Source organism: Pimephales promelas, chromosome 14 (genome assembly GCF_988280905.1).
Source record: "Pimephales promelas chromosome 14, fPimPro1.hap1.1, whole genome shotgun sequence".
In the NCBI taxonomy this organism is placed as follows: Eukaryota; Metazoa; Chordata; class Actinopteri; order Cypriniformes; family Leuciscidae; genus Pimephales; species Pimephales promelas.
This window is the reverse complement of record NC_142782.1, coordinates 21,071,503-21,086,756: the sequence shown is the minus strand read 5'-3', so window position 1 is coordinate 21,086,756 and position 15,254 is coordinate 21,071,503. Positions and strand designations below refer to the sequence as shown.

At 36.3% G+C, this 15,254-nt stretch overlaps 1 protein-coding gene across 1 annotated transcript; it reads right to left on the bottom strand.

Moving 5' to 3' along the window:
* Nucleotides 1-69: 69 nt before the first annotated feature.
* On the bottom strand, nucleotides 70-15,254 carry LOC120484020 (Mov10 RNA helicase b, tandem duplicate 1). The gene is made up of 22 exons (XM_039679065.2): nucleotides 14,849-15,254; nucleotides 14,328-14,427; nucleotides 11,534-11,742; nucleotides 11,205-11,443; nucleotides 10,363-10,612; nucleotides 10,121-10,252; nucleotides 9,825-9,987; nucleotides 8,756-8,910; nucleotides 8,026-8,199; nucleotides 7,779-7,926; nucleotides 7,459-7,626; nucleotides 6,464-6,561; nucleotides 6,273-6,370; nucleotides 6,071-6,169; nucleotides 5,701-5,803; nucleotides 4,510-4,627; nucleotides 3,041-3,232; nucleotides 2,195-2,266; nucleotides 1,977-2,102; nucleotides 1,808-1,896; nucleotides 1,595-1,710; nucleotides 70-931 (listed from the first exon to the last, which is right to left on the bottom strand). Exons 1-22 carry the CDS (start codon nucleotides 14,986-14,988, stop codon nucleotides 870-872), a joined length of 3,051 nt encoding a protein of 1,016 aa, XP_039534999.2. The 5' UTR covers nucleotides 14,989-15,254; the 3' UTR covers nucleotides 70-869.

Genomic DNA, 15,254 nt, shown 5'->3' with positions numbered 1-15,254 from the left:
TCACTTGCCCAAAAGGCAATTAGCACAATGGCAACTCTCTGACAAACATCTGATTTTTTTGCACCCACATTTGAACCTGATTGTGTTAAACACACCGCATTCTCAAGAACACCAAAGCAAATGTTTGGCTTACATTAATGTGAAATATCAGAAAAGAAAATTCAGCTAACAATTGTGTGTACATATCAGTTTCTCTGTTTTTTCATCAATCAAATCAATAAACGGGTTGACACATTCCCGGGATGGACCTAATGCGTGTTCGTCCATGGTTTCGTCTCATCTAAATCTGACCATGGAGTTGACTTTGGCGGAAAGCTGATGGTGATTGCTTATAGGCTGTCCAAATCAGTGGCGCCAGCACAATCCAATCACGTTTGAGAGGGAAACAATAAATTGAGGGTTTCCGAGATTTTCATTTTTTCCCTTTTTTTTTTTTAGAAGTAGTAACGGGTACCCGCGGTTATGGATAGAAATGTAGTGGAGGAAAGAGTACAATATTTGCCTCTCAAATGTACTTGAGTAAAGTCATGAGTACTCCCCAAAAATGATACTCGAGTAAAGTACAGATTTATCAAAATCTACTCAAGTAAATGTACTCCGTTACTGTCTGGCTCTGATCATAATGTATACAGTACATTTTAAAAAGTTCATTTCTAGTTTCTATTGCATAGACAGATACGTTTTATTAAAAGCATATCCTGAGAACAATGAATTACCAATTTAATGCAATGTTTATATCTCATAGTACTGTTTTAGCTTTAAAATCAATCTAAGTTTAAGACTTTTCCAGTGTAACTTCACAAAGGGGTGTGGCTATACCAATGAAAACCTGAGTGGGAGGGGCTTTAATAATGATACTTCATTTTATTTTAATGTTCATGTCTCCATGCAGGATTCTCATATTGCTGGACCACACTCTCCTCTGTTTCCACTAGGGGGAGAAAGAATATGATAGTGAGCACTTGGTTTACATGATTTACTGTACATATTTAATCCCAACAAAGAGAAAGAAGAAATTGTCCTGAAAAAAGAGGCTATAAACAAAACAGGAGAGCTGTGTTGGTTCAAATGCACAACTGTCTAAAAGTTTCATCTTTGACATGATCCTTCATTCAAATACGCTGAGTTGATGCTGATGAAACATTTATTGTTATTATTATTTTCAGTCGTGCTGCTGGATATTTTTGTGGGAATAGTGAGACATCTTTCCATGAATCTTTGATGAATAAAAAGATCAAACGAAAAGCATTTATTTGAAATAGAAATATTTTTTAATATTATAAATGCCTTTACTGTCCTTTTGATCGATTTCACATGTATTCTTTTTTTCTCTATGTAAAAAAGACAAGTCAATAAATGGTGATTTATGAATATGCGGTCACACTATGCCTCAGGTACACAAAATGACTACAGACACTGAATAAACATTGGAAACAGCATGTGATGTCACAATTGTGGGCCATTTAAATAAATAATCAATTATAAATACGATACATTTAAAATATTCAAATATATCTTTTTGCAAATTCACAGACGAGTTCACGACACTAGAACTTAAACGAAAGACTGCACTTTACTTAAGGCCATCTCTTACCTGTGATCTCCTGGATGTTTAGAGCGATCAGACGCTGAACAACCTCCTCCGTTCCCTCCAAGTTGGACATATCATATCCAGTATAACCTTTCTGCTCAGTGCAGTAACTAATAAACCTACAAACACAATCGTGGAAAAAAATAAATAATAATGAACTCCCAAGTCCAGAATTCAAATAAAATTTCATTTCATGTTAGTTGGAAATGAACATACCTCCCCCAGGTTGTGTCTGTTTGTAGAACGATGGGGTTTCCCACCACGATCAGCAGGGCTTTTGCTCTCGTCACCGCCACATTGAATCTCTGGAGGAGAGAGTTGTGAGTCAACTTTATTTTCTGGGCTTCAGTGTGTTGTATTGTCTACTGTGTGTGAGAGATACTACCTTCTCATTCTTGAGAAACCCAATATTGAATGTTTCGTCCAAAGTGAAGTGTTCCTTGCTGCTGCGAACTGTTGACACCATAATCACTTTCCTCTCTTGGCCTTGAAACTCCTCCACGGAACCAACCTACACAACACAACACGTACAGCAGTCATTTTTTGCTCACGTGTCCTGACAAGGATGAGAACCGATAAAGGAGTGCTCAGACTCGCACTGACCTTCAATTCTTCAATGCCAATGTAGGATCTAAGTTCCCTGTCAATCTTGATACCTTGCCTGATTTTCTCTACCTGTACAATTAAAACAATATTGAAAAATGGTATACAATTATAAAAAAAAATGAATCAAAGTTGTTTCCTATTCAAAACTTGTTTGAATAATGGGGATCAATCTATGTTGAAAGAAAACAGTAGACAAAAAAGTGTATACATTTCTGATTGTCCAAATGTAGTGAAGACTAGTTACAATATATATATATATATATATATATACACATTTTAAACTAATGCTGTTTTTTTGTTATATTATCACCGTTATATTATCATAGTTTACACAAAAAAATGTTTGCAGCACATTTGTTTTTAACATTGATACTAATAAGAAATGTTTCTTGAGTACCAAATCAGCATATTAGAATGATTGCTGAAGGATCATGTGACACTGAAGACATATGAAGACAGCCTTGGTGAGCAGAAGAGACTTCTTTCAAACACGTAAAAAAAACCCTTGTAATGTAACTTGTAAACTTGTTCAGTAATGAAACTGAAAATTCAGCTTTGCCCTCACAGGAATAAGTTACAATTTAAAATATATCAAAATAAAAAATATATATTTTAAATTGTACTGTAACATCTCACAATATTAGAGATTTTACTGTCACATACGAGACTTCTATCAAATGTCATTTAAAAAAAAAAACATACTGACTGCAAAATTTTCCAATGGTAATGCATCTCTGCAAACAACTTTTTTCGAGGGTTTACTTGCTACTATATTGGCAGAATTTTGTGTGTGGTATGCACCAGGTTTGATGTGGCTGAGCTGTTAAAAAGGTATTTTTTTACCTGTTTCCTGTAGGGGGCGATAATACCAATCTCTTTAGGGGAGATTTTTGCAATGCCCTTCTTGGCCTGTGTCAGGAGCAGCTTCTTCAGGTAGTCTAAGATGATATTGATCTCAGAGATATTGAAAAAGGAGGGGCTGTTTGACTCTCTGTCATCCTTTCCAACTACTCCATGGAAAATCACAGGAAATCCCTAAAAAAACAGCAGACCAGAGCAGAATGTGTCATCTCTAAAGGTACAAAAATCGGAGAAAGGAAAGAATCGGATAAAATTATAAGTGAAACCCAACAAGAAGATTAAAAAGGGACCTTGGTTTTGAACTTTACAAATTAACAGAGTAACATCAGCATTACAAAAATGTGGAGACGGGCTCTTCTGGAATAAAAACATCCTTAATCAGCAAGTGTAGCCATGAAATACAACCGAGTTCAAGAAGACCGTTATCTCAGTTTGTGGCCTTCACATTCCTTACATGAATGACTGCTATGTTTGCAGGCACGTGTGGCCCCATAATCTATGTTGACTACATGTAAAAAGTGAATGAGAGAAATTGAAAAGCTCAAAACAACACATTTATAGTAGTTTGTTTAATCTACAACACGCATGCAGGTTAACTCGACTCAATTGGGGACTAGTCTTTCCTCGTTCATGTATGCCCAGAAAAGAGATTTGTGTGACATAGACAAATAATCATGCTTTATGTCCCTGAGTTTCAGAATGAAGCAAAGACACAACAAATGGACAAAAGCAAGATATACTGTATGTTTACTAAAACTATACTTAAATACTGATGGGGGCGCTACAACTGTAAAACCTTAAGGAAAGGGTCACTCAAAAATGAAACTTCTGTCATCATTCACTGGGGCAAAAATAAAAGTGTTGTTTATATATATTTTCAGTGATTCAATTGCTTGTAGAGCCACTTTTAGCAGAAATAAGTCTGTCTCAATAATTCAGTCTCTCAAATACAGCCAAATACAGGAAATACATCATGTAATAGACATGGTGAGGGTATTGGCACAGATGTATATCTGTATATCAATAATTTTTGTCTATCTATTTCTGCAGCTGTTGCCCTTGACCAGGTTATACCGACACAGCTTTTGCACAACCGTATGACATAATGGATAGTTGACTTGACCTTCTTTATCTGACTTAAACACTGGTATGTATGCTCTTGCCCTTGTTCACTTCTTCTTCTGGCTCTTTGCTTCAAGGGCGCTTCAGTTTTCTCTCTCTTTGAAAGATTATTAAACTAAGATCTCAGATTCTAGATCTCAGACTTTAAATTCAAGTACTTCATTTATTTTAAAGTAAGATTTCTGTTTTGTTTAGTTTTTTCCAGCAAATGAAATTACTTTATTATTTATAAAATTACTTTATTCTTTCTAAAAAATATTTAAAACAAATGTTTTAAATCAAAATATTGAAATGTTTTTCATCAGGCTTGAGTGTCTGGGATGTCTTACTGGTTTGGGGAGGGGCTCCCAACTGCAGTACTGGTTAGAGCTGATCACATCTGCACATGACAGCAACTCTCCATCATAGAACAACTCATTAGGAACCTTCAGAATGGATGAATGAGACCTAGAGAGAGAGATAGAGAATGAATGAAAAATGGTTAATAGAGAGTTTAAAAAAAAAAAATAGACTTATTATAGTGGCCCTAAAATGTAATTCGGACACAAGTCTAACTTTAGGACTTTAGGGTTACATAGAAAATATATTTAAAAAAAATCTCCCAACCTATTTTACTCAGATTGGCCCTTTCCCAAAGTTTTCATATGGCATGCTGTCCTCAGAGTCCGAAGACTTGCGACTAAAAGTTCTCCAAGGCACAACCTTTTTCCAGTCTACATAGCAAAAATTGCAACGCACAGCAGCTTTCTCCGTTTCCCATGTTCATTCATGGTCGGAAGTGAAATTTAAGTTCAAGGTCTGTTGTCTTTCTTCTTAGTAATGGGTTGTGCCTCTATCTTTGCTGAGCATAGCTCTCTGTTACTAAGCAGACAAGGTCTTTTACTACTGGCTACAAGTCAAAACTACTTAATCAAAAAGACAAATGGCTCTAGCTGGTATGTGTGCCTCATTCATAACCATCTGTCCTTTCTCCACACAGAGGTTTAGGAATTTTTCTGCAGTATACATTTTGGAAACTTTCTCTACGTATATCAAAATCTTCCCCCAGACAAGTTCAAAATAGTTAGTTCAGCCTTGAGGCCAGTGTGCTTGTTCCAACTACATGTATGTTCCATAGTTACAGTAGATAAACACAGTTTGCAGTTAATCTTTGTTAATGTTAGCTAATAGAAAATGTAACTGTGTTCATAGTTAGCTCACGTCCATTACATAATATTAATAGATTCAACTTTTGATGTTAATAATGTATTAGTAAGTTTTGACTAACTAAGATTAATAAATGCTTTATTACAAGTCACACTGTTAGTTCATGTAAACTAATGTAGTTCGCTAAGATTAGCAATTGAAACCGTATTGTATAATGTTACTGTTTTATTTAACACATATTGTGTGAACATGTTTTGATGGACCCCAATTATTTAGTGCTTCCTTGAGACCAGCTAGTCAGTCAGACAACTAGTCAATTCATAGTTTTTTTTTTTTTTTTTTTAGATGATGTCTCTGGATTATTCAGACTTTACCTGTAGTTCCGCAGCAGTTTGGTGACATAACGATTGTCATATCCTGTAGTACCTTTCTGATAAAGTTCATTTTGTGTCATCAGCCTCTCCAGCAAAGAAAGACCTAAAACCACATTTATTGTTGTGAAGGACATTTTTAACTTTAAACATACCAAACATTTCTTATTGCAGGATTAACATTTATAAACTTATATTTACGGACCAGATTTTATGTCCTCCTGATACATAAAACCATATAATTCAATTCAAGAAAAGGGTGCCTTTTCTTTTCAGGCGACAGTGTGAAGAACCAATCATAATTAACTTAAGTCGGGTGCATAGGGGAATTCTACCTCAGAGTACACTGTATGTGCATTCATTTGTATCTCACCCAGTCCGTATTTAATAGCAAAAGGAGATCTCAGGATTGGTCCCAGCTGCTTGGGATCTCCAGCCAAAACAAGCTGCCCGGTCTCTGCATTCAGCAGTCCTAAACACAACCACACAATGATTAGAATAGAGAAATGCTACCACAGACTGATCTCTTTTGAAAGGTCTGATGGTTTTCAGTGTTATTCTGTAAAGTGTTCCACCTCCCACACTGATGATGGTCTCTGGCTCCACAGCATGTCCTGCCTCATCCACAAAGATGTGAGAAAAATGATCCACAGGAATACCCCCACTGACCAGCCTACCAACACAGACACACATAAACAGTCTTTACCTATTGGCTGCTGTGTGCATGTTAGAGAGTACTGTGTTTGTATTAGATGACGCCCTTCACCTGCCAGCGGTGACTAGAGTGCTGACCAGGATCTTGTAGGACATTAGATCCTCTTTACATGGGAAGATAATCATTCCTCCGTCCACATTACTGTTGTTCTAAACACACAAAAACACAGTCAACAATAAAAAAAAACTACAAACAACTCCCTCTCTCTGTATTCCCATGACGTACTACTGAAATTATAATGTAAGATTATTAAATATAGCACATCATTTGATAGATTTAAATTGGTTGAATATCTAAACAACTTAAACAATGTCAAACTCATATATATATATATATATATATACCACTGTATATTTTTTTAATAATGCTGCATGCATGTCTTTCCCCCACTTTTATAATGAATCGATCTCTCTGACATAAAGTCTTTTTTGAACAAGTGGTTCAAACTGAAGTAATGTTTCTTCAAAATGTTAAACATTGAGCCTGGCGAAAAATTTGCAAATAACATGATGCGATGCAACAATAATTTAAAATTCTTTAAAATTTAAAATCTTTCAATTATAACTTGAAATTTTTTAGCTGAGTTAAACTAGAAACTGAGTGATGCTCAGCTATATGAAGCTTAAATATTTATATTTGTCACAATCTCAGCCTGTGTGTGAGGATATTTGGTATGTTCCGTCATGTGCCATGCCATGTTTTCTCATTACCTTGTTAAGCTTGTCTGCCCCTGTGTATTTATAGCCCTCGTGTTTCACTTGTTACTTTGTCAGTTGTTGTACAGTGTATGTAATTGTTGAGTTTTTGTTCCTTGAATTCTGTGTTATCTGTTTAATGTGTTATTTTATTAAAAACTCTGGGTTTAGATCCGTACCTCAGCCTGCTTTTTCCATATTGAATCCATATGGAACTTTTTTTGTTTGAGGTTTTTATTTTAAAAATGAAAAGTAAAAATATACTACTGTTATTTTATATTTTCTATATATTTTTATTGTATTAATTCAATTAAACCTTTAATTAATAAATCAAGTCACACAAGCACTAACCTGTAAAACTTGAGGGATTTCATTTGGATTGCGTGAACTAGCGTAGAGTCGGTATATTTTACGTGCATCAACATGTTTACTAGTGATCAACTTTTCACACAGTTGATCAGCTGCACTGTTAGAAGGAGCGCAAGCTAGGATATAGGCATCGGGTGTATTCCTCTCCACCTGAGAGATAAAAGACAGAGCGAGGGAAAAAAGCAATCACAATAGCCGTTCTGCTTATTAAATTTTGCATACAGACAGAATGAGATGTGATGATTTGCATGTAGGTGTGTCTGTCGGGTGTGCGTTTACTTAAAAATGATAATCAGTTTTACCTGTTTGATGGCCTCTAGTATCGTGACAGTTTTACCAGTGCCAGGAGGTCCAAACACCAGGTATGGTGCCGGCTTGGACGTACCGGCCACGATGTTACATACAGCGCTGTACTGTTCAGGGTTCCTCTCAAGCTGTAGATCAAATAGTCTAGAAACACACACACACACATCCAGCTGAAATACTCCATAATGTTACACTAAAAAATGATTTAGTAGCACAGATTCAGTCCAGATGGGTCTTACTGACCTGAGTGTAGGTGGAGACACAGGGGTCACATTCCTTGAGCCCACGGGGAACAGCACATCTCTGAGGTTGTGCTGGACCGCCATGTGTACAGCTCTGTGTTGCAGTCTCAATGGAAGACGATTCACCGTGAACTCCACACGGAATTTCATCTTATCTATGAAATCGTCAAGCAGCCTTTACACATAAAACACACGCAAAGTTTAAGTGGTTATAAACTGGTCTGTAAACAAATATGCAAAATGAGCTAATATTCTGATTTGCTGCTCAGTAAACATTTCTTATTATTATCAATGTTGAAACCAGTTGTGTGGCTTAATGTTTTTGTTGGAAACTGATGTTTTTTGTTTGAAACTGTTGGAAAACACTTTTTAGGATTCTTTTATGAATAGAAAGTTCAAAACAACAGCATCTATCTAAAATAGAAATCTTTTGTAACATTAGAAATTGCTTTACTGCGATCAATTTTATAAAACCTTGCTGAACAAGAGTAACAAACATAACTTTTACTATTCAAAAATGAGTTTTGTTACGCTAAATGTATATAGGTTGGTCGGTTTTGAATGCTCTGTTTTATATAATTTACAAGACATGGGCAGAATATGATGATGTATCTTTCTCATTTTGAGGTTAATTTGGGAAAAACAAAGCCTTGAGTGTTGGAATTTTTAAGTGTGACCCTTTAAAATGCTCTTTAGCCTAAAGGCTTATATAAACTCCTCATACTTCATACCTTCTGGAGAAGCCCAGTTTGACTTGATCCAGTTCCACTCTGTGGACGTAGCCCTTGTATTTGGTGACAGTTGAGAACTTGACCTCCTCACTCTTGGTGAGAAACAGGTGATCTCCCCTCAGGACTGATGGCCTGTTCTCTGATACGCCAGGAAGCTTTAACACAAGAGATACACAAACAGACCTCAAAACGGCATCACTTTCAAACAAATATAAACGTAAATACTTCTTAAAGGGACAGTTCACCCCAATATGACAAAGCATAATGTTGTTCCAAAACCATTTGCTGTTATTTATATTTGTTTTCTTTGTAATCCATTTAATATCTTCAGTGGAGTTGAAAATTATCAGCGAAAAACATCATATTTTGAGTAGATACAATTGAGTAAATAATGACAGAATTTTCAATTTTGGATGAAGAGCCATGCCCATGGGCTCTGTATGTGCCCAACACTAGTCTGATGGTTAAAACACACAAAATGGGAAACACTACAGGAGTTTTGAAATCATCATCTGATTGGTTGAATTCAAAACTATTTCCGGGAGACGTGTGTTTCACGTTCTTTAACAGTCCGCATGGAAACAAATCCATTGTGACGCCAAACCCCCTCAAGGAAGAAGAAAGCCATTGTGTTCGCAACTGTGAAATTAAGTGTTTATAAGGATCAACTAAATGCTGGATTTTCAAAAGTATGTGAAGTTAAAGTAACACTATGTAGTTTTTCAATCTTCATAATATATTTCAAAGCCCCCTGTTTTTGTACATTGACTTACAATAGGTTAAATAACATTCCTGTCATAGCTTGACGTGGTCTGTATCGCTTTTACTTTCACTATGTAACTTCGGGTTTCGTGTAGTAACCGGAGCACAAAAAGAACTACAAAATTTGACTGCTTTACGGCATACGTCACTTCCCCCGGCCCCACCACATCCTCAAATTGTCTGTGGCCCAGGAGTCTCCCGCATATTGATAACGTCTCCCTGATGCTGGCAAATTAGTTCAAATCTCCCGGAATCTACTCTGGGCATAACATACATAGCGCACGCACGGCAGAGAGCTGCCACTCACCTCTAAGACCAGCAGTCGTTTGTTCTCACGGTCCTTCACCATGGACACATCTTCTTTGTTATATCTCTTGATGTCCAGACGCATCTGATCCTCCTCCAGGTACAAAAGTAAATCAAAGCGCTTATCGTAGTTCAGAAAATCCAGATCACTTTCAAGTAGTGACCTACAAACCACCAAAAGTACAGAGAAAACAGTCACAATGGCTTTTACTATACATATTTTCTGTACCATTCAGGGACTAGTAACAGGTCTCAGATCAACTGTAAAAAGCACAATTGGAGCTTAAGACCACTAACTTTTGTTCCTGGAGCTGTGTTCTGAGACCCAGGAAACTGTTAACTTTCAGGATCTTAACTAAGTCAGAGATGTAAGAAGGAAGATGGTAAGGCTCCAGTGGCAGTACAAATTTCAAAAAGATTTGGGTAGAACTGCAAAAGAGAAGAAAAAAAAAACATGCAAGTGATTGATTTCTGTACAAATAAACATAGGGGAAAACAGAAGTGTATATAATTCCTAAAAAGAGGGATTTTCCTCTCACCTCTCGGGTGGAAAGCCCTCATCTATGTTGCACCTCATGGGCTCATAGGTCTCAAGCTTCTGATGTCTAAATGGTGCTGTAGGACCCAGTAGTGCTGTAAACTCAGACCTGTACTCTGCCTCAATGAAGCGCACAATGTGGAAAGGACGGGTGGTGACCTGGGTATTTTCCTTAAACTCAAATGCCAGAATGGCTGAATGAACTCCTATACCATCTGATTGGAATTTCAAGGTCACCTCATACTTTTCACCTTTAAAATTGAGAGAAAGAAACAGTTTGAGTTCAAACCTGTTCAAACCTCCTTAACATGACATCCCAACTCATCATAGGCACATGTGGCAACCGCTGCACCAAACAAATTTTTCATACATTTCTAATATATCAAATTAAATTCTGTGTCTGAAATCAAATCACATACTGTATAGTAGACACTACATGTGGACCACTGACAAAAAAATACATTCTATATAGTAATGTAATAAGAATGTTAATCTGGATGTACTACATCCACCATGCGTCTTGACTGTCATGTGACCTATGGCGCCAGTTTAGTTGCTTCACTTTAATTCACAAATCCTCTTCCGTGGCCTCACGGGATAGTAAAGTGCACATTAGATGCACAGTTCGGAATCTCGCCAGCCATCAGTACTTTCCACGTACTGTTTTATGAATAGTGACATACTGGTCAGCTCACATGCTGTTTTTTGCCTACTATCTAAAATGGAAGTAGGCATATTCGGAAGCAGGAAAAGTCACAACAAAAATCACTAGCAAGCTACAGTACCCTCAAAAAAACACCAACACCCATTTCTCATTTTGCTGTACGGTTTGGTTGCACTCACGTGGTTCCAGGCGGAGTTCATTGTTGCGTGTGACTTTCTTGCGGTCTTCCAGAGTGAAACACAGCTGCCAGTGAAGAGCAGTGTAGTAAGTGAAATACACGGCCTCTTGACCCGTGTTCTCCACAAACAGCTTCAGCTCATAAACTTCTGCCCGTTCCACAGAGAGCTGGATCTTGCCATCCTCTATTTGCAAATCTGAGGACACCCGCACCCCATTCTTATCAGCTATAAAATGGGACCTGGGGAGGAAAGAGCAGCAACACTGTTTTGATATTTCGATTTATTTTCAGAGGTTGGTTTCTATCCACTGTTCAAAGAGGCCAGTTCACCTCTCTGTACTGTTCAGTCGGCGTAGGATGTCTTTTGCCAGTTTTCTCCGGGCTCTGACTCCACTCTCTGGCCCTGGCACTGATGGTGGGTCAGGACCCTGCGCACTAGCGGATGGTGGTAAGCTACCATTACTCAAAGTAAGGGGATTAGCTTGGATTGACAGTCTGCGATGGGGTCTGGCCCATTGATCATGTGGCCTCGTTCGGACCTGGAAATGCCACAATAGGTTTGTCAGTCTTTGGCCATTCTCAGTAAAACATTACAGTGTGACAGGGCTCAACATTTATGATACAACAATAACAGTATTTTATTTATTTTTATTTTTTAAATACAATAAAATATAAAAATTTAAATGAAATAGGCTGTGTTAACTTAATCTTGAAAAACATTATACAAGTTGCTTTGGTAACTAAAAAGAAATAAAAAAGTTGAAGCTAAAGTTCTAAAATTAAACTAAAACTGAAATAAAAACAAATTAAAGTTAAATGGAAATGACAATATCAAAAATAATAAAAATGACAAAAGCATATCAAAATAACTGAAAAAGTAAAGTTAAAATGGAAAATAACTAATTAAATATTATATAAATACTGATAGTATATAAATATATTTATATTATATATATAAAGACTTGAACATGTTCAAGATGAAAGTTTTACCTTTCACTAAACATATTTAGATATACGCGAAATCGCAATGGAAGTCGATTTCGATATATCAAAATATGTTTAGTGAAAGGTAAAACTTACGAAATCTCCGTGTAAACAATGTGTGACGTAGACGCGTGAGAGATCACTTCCGGCGTAACTATGTGGAGACGGTTCAGTTCGGTTCAGTTGAGCATCTGATTCAGATCAGTTTGACGGCTGTTAAAAAGAGGTAAAAACTATATAAATACTGTTCGTTTTCTCACACAAACCGCTCGTTTCATGTCTTAGGCCATCAGTGTGTACTTACATTTACGAGTCATTAAATCATGTTTAATTTCGACTTCTCTGTGCATGCTCTTTTGGGAGATCCCCATAGACCCATTATATGACAACAACGGTTTAGGTGAAAAATGTCAAAATTGAAATTGCTGTGGAAACAAAGACACCTACATCTTGGATGCCCTTGAGGTAAGCTAAAACATATCAAAAATGAATTTCAAAGTGAACTATCCCTTTAATCAGGATTTTTTTTTAATTGATTGACAGTAACTTAATAGCTAGAAATGTCAATTTTTCATTAAATATTAAAATTCACAAAAAAAAAAAAATCACAAATGTAAAATTATCAGCAGCTATCCAGCAAATGCATGTGACTGTATAGCATCAACTTACTTGTCTCACAATTCCCCCACACTAGCAGGCTATCCTTATTGTTGAGCCTTGTATAACCAGCTAATTTATGACAGAACTATCTGATCATATTTAATTGCAGGGTTATAAATTCCCCAGATTCAATAAGCCATTAATCACGGTTTCATGTTAGCCATGACCAGTTTCATGACTAATTATTGATCAAAGAAGTTAACATAGCAGGTATTATATCTTTTATTATTAAAAACAATAACTCATGCTAGTTGGTTTTCAGTGCGTGTAAATCCTACATTATGGGGAAATGATGAGATGAGGAAAGATGAGGAAAACAGCTTGAAAAATTTAAAATGCAGAAAGTTTTCTGTGATGGGTATGTTTAGGGGATTATACAGATCGAATAAAATGTCTTTGTAAAGTCCCTATAAAACACAACAGAGTGCACGTTGTGTATTTCTCTTTCACTGTGTCCCTCTCCAAAGATTCCTCAAAGACAGTTAGCGTGACTATTTCTCATGAGGCATCGTTGACCTAGTCTGAAATGGCAGAGAGGAGATTGTTGTGGTTTTCTCACTTTATTATTAACATTCAGCAGAGAGGTTTATGCCCAGGATGTGCTGTGACTGTCTTGATTAAATCTTTAAATCTTGAGTGATAAATTGCAGTGCTAGCACATCCTAGCATATGACACTTGAATTGACGCAAGACACTGAAATTACGCTGTTTTATGAAAGAATGGCATAATATAAAAATAGCACCTATTCTAAGTGGCAAATAAAAATACAGATATAATTATAGGTAGGCTAGCTAAAAATGTGTTTTAAACTAAGCTATGGCATCAAAATAAATAAATAAATCACCAACTAGACAAAGCAAGAATCGGACTAAACTGAATAGAGTTCCATAACATCTGTGCACCAATAGCCTCATATTGGTCATTTACATGGTATTATTACAACATCTCATATCATAAATTTGCCAGAACTGATTTTCTGGTATCATCTTCCAATATGATATATCAAAACGATAATCAACCCTAATGTAAAAACTGCAAGGGGTTATAGATGACTCGGTGTACTATGTATCTGAAGGAGTGTACCATCAGCTGGCCATATAGGCCATATAGAGATAAAAGTGAATCATTTAGGCTAACTCTGATCAAAGGTTGCAGTTTGATGAAAATGAAACTATTCCGGCTTCAAATTCAGGCACCTCTGTTATGCTTTCCAAACCCAATTTATCTTAGCATTAGGCTACAAGTACAAACCGCATGATATCATGAGAAGATCTCTTTTTAAAAAGTAAACATAGTTGTGTAGCTATAAAAAAAATAAAAAAAAAATAAAAAAAAGAATAATAATAAAAACACACAATTTAGCTACTGAACAGCACTATAATACTGCCATTGACCACATAGCTAAATCACTCTTAATGGACATCAACGATAGCATTACAAACTGTCAGCCAGTGGTTAATAAAAAAAGAGGTTTCTTACATTTCGGCTAAAGTAAACATCTGTTCTGGTGACGCGCGCTTTTTTGCACATTCGCATTGCAAATAGAACAGAAGAGAAGTTTGGGTCTCTGACTCCATCCCTGTGGATAAAAATGCATTAAATAAATAAATAAGTAGGCTTTGTGTGTTTTCATAATTGCCTCATAATATCATTAATTCTGTCCATTAATCTTATGTATCACTAATTTCGGTCATTTCATTTTCACGGTTTTAACTAAATTTTCAGTAGGGCTAGGCTATCAGAAAATTCAAAGTGATCATTGCAGGTTGAAACTTTGATTTCACATAAACAAATCAAGAATTTAAAAATGTAACGTTAATTTAATTTCTGAAGAAAGAAAAAGTTATCTATGTTTTTTACACTGTATGTACTTCCTCTTTAAATGTTTGAATGTAGGCTATAATGCAAATATCGATCATTTCAGTGTAGCCTACGTAAGAAGAATACGTTGGCTAATATTTGCAATAAATACAAATAAATAAAACATGTCAAATGATTACCTGTCTCGGAACTCTTCATTGTAGGCTGTTTTGAGCGTGGTTCTATCAGTAATGGCTCTCCTGTTGCTTTCCTCCAGCCACTCTATAAAGTCAAATCCAACTGCACGCAAATCAGCTTTAGAAAGCTTTTTCTGTACCATGCTTCTTGCCGTTGGTTGGTATCGTGAGCTATGTGGTAATGTAGCCTACAGTAAGAGTCAGTTATGATTCACAGTGGCTTTAAAAATGAAAGCGCAGCTGTTTCAGCGGAAGTAAGACGGAGGAAACGAAACTTAAGATCTATGGTCGGTTTGATCTTCAACAATGAAAACGTAACATATAGGCTACACTTCGTTTACTTCTGCTAAAGAGAGACCTTTCAGGATGTCCGGAGCGCTAGTAGGATAAATTAAAGAAGTAAAAAGGC